The sequence below is a fragment of the Coptis chinensis genome, chromosome 7 (assembly GCF_015680905.1).
Source record: "Coptis chinensis isolate HL-2020 chromosome 7, ASM1568090v1, whole genome shotgun sequence".
NCBI classification, from domain to species: Eukaryota; Viridiplantae; Streptophyta; class Magnoliopsida; order Ranunculales; family Ranunculaceae; genus Coptis; species Coptis chinensis.
Genome location: NC_141462.1, coordinates 79823421 through 79831173, shown reverse-complemented (window position 1 = coordinate 79831173; position 7753 = coordinate 79823421). Strand labels below are relative to the sequence as shown.

Below are 7753 nucleotides of genomic sequence, written 5' to 3'. Positions count from 1 at the left end.
CAGGACCTCATCCAAGCAGGACATATCAAGCAATACACCAACATCACTAACGGCGATCTTCGCCATAAAGTTATGACCCGCAAGGTGCGTAGTAGAACTTCACCCCACCACGATCGCCACAATGTTCAAGCTCGCTCCCGCACAACAGAGGGCGTCCCAGAGACCGTTCCCGCCATGAGCGACGTCAGCACTCGTCAAATCGTAACAATGACCGAACCATTCATATGATCACATTTCCAGATGATTCGGTAACATCATCCAAAGAGAAAAGAAGGCGCGTTGGCACCCTTCAAAAAGTTTACCATTTCTCTTCCCAGGCCGCACCTGCTCCATGCAGTTCTGGTGATATCACCTTCACAGAGGCCGACCTCAACAAGGTGTGCCTCCTGTATAATGACGCACTCGTAGTCCACGTCAGAATCAGCGACTGGACAGTCAAGCGTGTTCTGATTGACCCTGGTAGTTCGTGCGACATTTTGTTCTACCATACCATCCAAGAGATGAACTTGCCCAAGTCAGTCTTCATAGATCCAATTGTTCCTCTTTACGGGTTCAATGGCTCCAGAGCCGACCCAATTGGTGATATCATACTCCTAGTTTCTGTGGGATCGCGAGAAGATAAAGTCAGCTTCAATACGCATTTCAGTGTCCTGGACATCAAGTCGTCCTACAACGCCATCCTAGGACGGCGTTGGATTCATCAAATGCAGGCTATACCGTCAACACTGCATCAAGTTCTCCGCTTTCCAGGCCCTAGGGGCATGATTGAGCTTCGAAGCAACCAGCTCGAGGTCTATCATTGTAACCAAATCCTCTCAGCGAACAAGACCGCTGACTCACTTGTCAGCACACGGAACGAGTCCACCAGCTACACAATGGCCAAAGACTTGGTTGCTGAAGTCAGAGCCAAAGCACCAAAATAGAACGTTGGAGGCTCTTGCAAGAAGGTTTATTCGTCTGTACAGATTCCAAAGGTCGCTAAAGCAGTTGTTGATCCACCAGTTAGGACTCCAAAAGTCGCTCCAGTAGTCGTTGCTCCACCTGTCAAAACCCCAGAAATCGCCCCACCATGTCTCATACAACTAATACAGCTTCAGAAGATCACTCCAGCCTCTGTTGTCATGACCACAGAAGTCACACCAGACCCTATTGTCATAACTACAAAAGACATTCCAGTTCATGTGGCCACTCCCATTAGTCATTAGATCGGCAAAGCAACTCCAAAATGTAGTCCCCCAGAGGATGCTCAACCACCATAAGCCATAGTACAAGCTGAAGAAAGGCAGCGAGTGAACTTAGGAACCGAAGATGATCCTAAGTTCGTCTATGTAGGGGCTAACCTTGATCCTATACTCAGGGCCCATCTTGTAAGCTTTTTATCCATGAATAAAGATGTTTTTGCTTGGTCGTATATTGATGTACCGGGTATAGATCCAAATGTTGCATGTCATAGACTAAATGTCAACCTTAATGCTCGACCAATTCGACAGCGACCTACGAGACTATCATTGCGGTTTCAAAAAGCAATCAACGATGAGGTCGACAAACTCAAACAAGTCGGTTTCATCCGAAAGGTCGATTACTCCGAATGGATCACTAACATAGTAGCAGTTCCAAAGAAGAATGGCACAGTTCGCTTTTGTGTGGACTTCACTAATGTCAACCAAGAAACAAATAAGGACAACTTTCTTTTACCTAGAATCGACCGACTTGTGGACCAAACCTGTGGCCACGAACTCCTATCCTTCATGGATGCATACAGTGGATACAACCAGATCCCACTCGTTGAAGAGGACCAAGAGAAAACATCATTCATAACCGAATAAGGAATTTACTGCTACAACGTCCTCCCGTTCGGCCTCAAGAACGTTGGAGCAACTTATCAATGACTGGTAACCGACATGTTCCAAGACATGTTAAGGGATACCATGGAAGTCTATATTGATGACATGGTCATCAAGAACATGAAAGATGGTGACCACCTCACTCACCTTGAGCAAGCATCCTCCAGGTTACACCAAACTCGAATGAAGCTGAATCCAGAAAAGTGCCTTTTTGGAGCGTCCTCAGGGAAATTTCTGGGGTACCAGGTATCACAGCGCGGGATCGAGGCTAACCCACACCAAATCCGAGCGTTCTTGGACATGCCCGACCCACAGACAAAGAAGCAGATACAGAAGCTATCATGAATGGTGGCAGCACTTAACCGATTCATTTCAAGGGCGTCAGACAAGTGCCGACCATTCCTACAACTTCTTAAAAAGGTGATCAGTTCTCATGGAACGATCAATGCCACCAAGCGTTCTCCACCCTCAAAGAATATCTGACAACACCTCCCGTTCTAGCCAAACTAACAGATGGGGAAACACTGGGGCTTTATCTAGCAATATCAGACTTTGCTATCAGTTCGGTTCTCTTCAAGGAAGATAACAACTCAGAGAAACCGATCTACTTCACAAGTAAGATGCTAACTCCAGCCGAAAAGAACTACTCATACATTGAAAGAGCAGTACTGGGATTGTTATATTCGGCAAGGAAGTTCAGGCCTTACTTTCAAGCACATTCAATCAAAGTATTCACTGACCTCCAACTAAAGAAGATCCTTCACAAGGAGAACAAGACAACTCGCATGGCAGTGTGGGCTGAAGAACTCAGGGAACACCACATCGAATTCATCCCACGCACCTCTCAGAAGGGACAGGTCGTTGCCGATTTCCTAGCTGACTTTCCTGTCGACGACCTAAATTGGGAACCAGAAATGGTTATCCCATCCACAAAGAAGAATGACAAGACCGTCTGGTCTCTCTTTGTAGATGGATCTAGCAACCCCGGAGGAAGTGGAATCGGAGTTGTCCTAGTATCCCCAGATGGAGCAATGGCGGAGAAATCAGTTCGCATTGACTTTGCGACCTCCAATAACGAGGCAAAGTACGAGGCATTAATCATAGGGCTTAGAATGGCGCTACAGCTTGGTGTACAAGAACTTCAAGTCTTTAGTGACTCGCAACTAGTCGTTCGCCAGATTGCTAAAGAGTACACTACCCACGAAGGTAACCTTTCTAAATACCTTCAAGTTGTTTATCAGTTACTTCCTTCCTTCAAGAAAGCCACGATACACCATTTTTTGCGTGATGAAAATCGTCACGTACGCAGACAGTTTAGCTTACCTAGCTACCCAAACACCGAACTGCGCCCTAGGCAGTTACTCATTGAAGTAATTGACCGACCTGCTTACCAAGCTGAACACATCTTAGAAGTCAGCGACCTGTGCCCACTCTCTAAAGATCAGATGAGTCAAACATGGATGCAGCCCATCATAGAGTACATCCAGCACGGTACACTCCCAAAACTCCCAGAAGAGCGTGCCAAAGCCAAATAAATCCCATATCTGGCTCGCCGTTATTGCCTGGTCAATAACAAGTTATTCTGAAAATCTGCTGGCGGGCCTCTCTTGAGGTGCATAAGCCCAGAACAAGGTCAATTAATTTTTGCATAAATTCATGAGGGAGAGTGCTGAAACCATGCTGGAGGTCGCTCTTTGGCACACAAAGCGATCTCCCAAGGATACTTTTGGCCTCGAATGCAGATCGATGCTAAAGCATATGTACTCAAGTGCATCAAATGCCAGACCTTTGGCCACAATATCATCCAACCAGCTCGCGAGTTGATCAACATTGTGAGCCCTTGGCCATTTCACATGTGGGGAATGGACATCATGGGACCATTCATCCCACAGAAAAGTACCAGTTTTTGCTTTGTCTTAGCTGCAACTGATTACTTCACTAAATGGGTCAAAGCAATTCTTTTAGCTTATGTCAAAGAATCACACGTCAGAAACTTCATCTGGACGTACATCATCACCAAATTTGGCCTACCACACACATTGGTGATGGACAATGGCTCCCAATTCAAGGGGAAAATAGTCAAAGAATTTCTAGCAAAGTTGAAGATCGTCCATGCATTCTCCACTCCTCAATACGCTCAAAGTAATGGCCAAGCTGAGGCTAGCAACAAAGCGATCTTAGAAAATTTGAAGAAAAAGATTGAAAAGAACAAAATTCAATGGCCAAATCAGTTAAAGAACATTCTGTGCGCTCATCGCACCACAGCTTGCTCCAGCACTGGTGAGTCACCATTCTCCTTATGCTATGGCACAGAAGTCGTTATTCCCACCGAACTGACAGTCACTATGACTCGATCAGAACTCATCAAATCTAGACACAATGACTCTGTCCTAGCTCGAGAGGTTAACTTAATGGAAAAACATCGTGACCTAGCAGCCTTCTGAGTGGCAGCTTACTAGCAAACTCCAAAGAAGTCCTACAACAAGCGAGTACATCGTCAATCTTTTCAACCTAGTGATCTAGTTCTGAAAAAGACTCAAGATGACTCCAAGCTAGCACCGACATGGGAAGGACCGTATATAGTGGAACGAGTCATTGGCAATGGAGCGTACTGGATCAAGACCCAGGAGGGGACACCATTGCCACGCCCTTGGAACATTTATTTGTTAAAGAAATTTTATCAATAAAAATGCATTATTGTACATTCCAGGGTTTTTATTTTTCAGGTTTAGTTTACTTGTGTTTGTATTGCAACCTACTCCGTTCGATCTCACCAACAAAACACCGAACATTGCACTGAAAGCACCACCAGTATACGCGTACTTCTAACGCTCCCAGGAATTTCAACGCTTCAGTGAGCAATTCGCTTTCATAAGCTAAAACGCTCTCCGTGAGCAGCACGCTCTCTGGAGCTAACAGGCTCTATAGCCTCTCCAATTCTCACTAGTTGAGGGCATATACTTCTAGGATCAACTCAGTGAGAACGCTGAGCAATATGCTTTTATAAGCTAAAATGCTCTCCGTGAGCAGCACGCTCTCTAGAGCTAACAGGCTCCATAGCCTCTCTAATTCTCACTAGTTGAGGACCTATACTTCTAGGATCAACTCAGTGAGCAATACGCTTTCATAAGCTAGAACGCTCTCCGTGAGCAATACGCTTGCATAAGCTAACACGCTCTCCGCGAGCAGTACACTCACCCGAGCTACCAAGCTGCCTATACTGTCCTTAGTAGTGGTCAGCCCACAAAGGAAAACGTTATCTACGAGCAAAACGCTTCCTTAAGCTAAGTCTCAAGCTTCTTAGCCACTATACGCCATAAGCATTGTAAACGGAACACTAGCTACAAGCAATCGAGCATAAACAAAAACATGCATTCCATATACATTCATCAAAAGAATTGCTTGACCAACGCCAGGAAACCAATTCGCAAATACACCGATCTGCTGGGTTTACCCAGGAAATCCAGATTGGTATTTTTCACAAATATTGCAAAATATCGAATTGCCACTTTCGTGGAAGCCAACTCGTTGTGTATCTGTACCAAAAGGCAAACTGCTCAGGCAAACCTGAGAACCCAGTTCTACTGTTTAACTCTCTTACAGAGAGGACAACTAATAGAATATCAAAAGAAAATTCTTCAACACTTACAAGAGCACAAATACAGCATCACAATCAAGCATCACCAACAACATGTTTATCATTTGGAGAGGCGCTGGTAGAAGGGATATTACTCGTATCGCATGCTACGACAAGTGCAACAGTTTCTTCAGCCTCACGATCTTGCTTTTCCAGTAGTTCAACGTACAGTTCCACCAGCACACCATGATCTTCACAAATTCGATCATATTCCCTTTGCGCTTTTCGTGCCACAATTTGACACTGCTTGGCGTACTCAGTCATGGACTCTAGCTTTTCACGCAGGTCCTTCATTGAACTAACCAACACAGTTTTCTCCTCCAAATATGTCCCGATGTTTTTTTTCTCGTGGTCGTTAGCTTCTTCTTATCGACCTCCCAGCAAGATTACCTAATCCTAACCAACTCGGCCAGCCACCATCCATCGACATTATCGAACGCGTTTCACGGCTTCGGCTTCAATTTATCGTACCCTGCTAGAAGCTGCAAAGAGAACGCTAATGTTAATAGTCGTCATTCATGCCACAAGAAATCGGTACAAGTAGAAAGCTCACCAAACAACAAGCCAAGTTTGTGGTCTTCAGGGTCGTTTCCAAACTTTCATCCTCCAGCTCGGCTTTATCACCATCTAGCACCGTTCCTTCCAGGAGGCAAGTCGCTATAGAGGTCGAATGGAAGCTGCAATCAGAACGCTTAACCATGCACTTCTTCCCCGTCTTCCCAACGTAGAAGAAGTCGCTCCCCACATCACCAGAACGCTGGGATGAACTGCCAGCCGCAACATTGTGCCCTTGCCCCAGGTTGCCATGTTCTTCCTGGTTCAGGTCGTTACCCTTTCCTCGACTCGGAGACCTGAACACGATACCACCAGGTCGCCCGCGCCCCTCCACCTTGGCACGTTTGCCTTTCTTTGAACCAGATGCAACAACTTTGCACTTACCATGGTTCCCATGATGATGGGGTCTAAACTCCATCTCCTCCATCACAAGGGGAGAAGTTTCCCTCGTCCCCTCATCACTACTAGCAGCATTTCCACATTGATGGGCCATACTCGAGTCTACAAATGAAACCAAAGAACACCGAACTAACACAAGAGCAAAGCATTCTTATTTAATAGAAAACTAAGTAAAAAAGAACACGTACCTAAGTTGATCAGTAAAGGTAAGAGCGCAAGAACTTTGGAGCACAACAGCTTGGAGATGAAGGAGAGCAAATACCCTTGAACTTCTACTAACAGTTCTACTTATGCTCAAGTAACGTCCCTTCCCAAGGCACGTCATAATTACATCGAGACGCCAAATGTCAGACCACCTGGCAGCCATCATTTCATATCTCCCGACCACCCATATTCCTACACGTGCCACGCACGTACTGTAGCTCATGCTGCTCTCAAACTTAGAACGCCTCATGCATTCTCAAGTTACGTGCGACCTACAATGCTAAAAACGAATAACAAGCATGACGCGTAAACAAGTTCACAGGTCGTTTAGCCTATCTCACTCTTACCACAGGTCGCAATAACAGCCACGCACGTACAAAGCATACTCAGACATACCATATGCACAGCACCAAGTAATTGAGCAAAATAAAGTGACATGCATTCATACAAACAAAAGGACGAACTACTTGACCATATTCAGGCCCTAGTTCGTCTACTAGCTGAGCTGCTGAGTCTACTCAGGAAATCCAGCTCGACTAATCACCTTTCATCTTAAAACAAGCTCCCCATAGCAATACAGAAAACCAGTTCGTCCAGTGTTTTGCCAACCATAAATAAGACAGGCGAACTGCCCAGGTTACCCCAGGAAACCAGCTCTAATGTATCACAACAAATATCAACAACACAGGAGCAGAAAAACCACTCTTAACTCACAAATTCAAAGCAGACTAGACAACTTTTTAGGTGGACAAGGGATCCAACTCGTCTTCCACCATACTCCCACCCCCAAGCGCCTTCACCGGCAGCAATAACCACATCACCAACATCACTTAATGACAGCAACACATCAGAAACGACCTCGCCAGCACGAGGAACATCAAATGGAGGATCAATTGTAACTAAGGCACCTACAACACCTGCACCCTCTATTACGGGTGACACCGGTGCAGGCATGTCTCCCTAGAACGCCTTATAAGCCATCTCCAGTTTAATAAAATCCTCCTCCAGAACATTGTACGCATCAGTAGCTCTCTTGGAAACCCCCTTGCAACGTTCGGCATACTCGGTCACCCTAACGATCTCTGCTCTCGCACTACTCAGTTCCAGATTTTTC

General features: G+C 45.6%; 1 protein-coding gene across 1 annotated transcript; it reads left to right on the top strand.

Annotated features, from left to right (window-relative positions):
• Positions 1 to 2464: 2464 nt before the first annotated feature.
• Positions 2465 to 4181, top strand: LOC147489185 (uncharacterized). Its single transcript, XM_086574584.1, has 2 exons — positions 2465 to 2989; positions 4110 to 4181. Exons 1-2 carry the CDS (start codon positions 2465 to 2467, stop codon positions 4179 to 4181), a joined length of 597 nt encoding a protein of 198 aa, XP_086430710.1.
• Positions 4182 to 7753: the final 3572 nt, after the last annotated feature.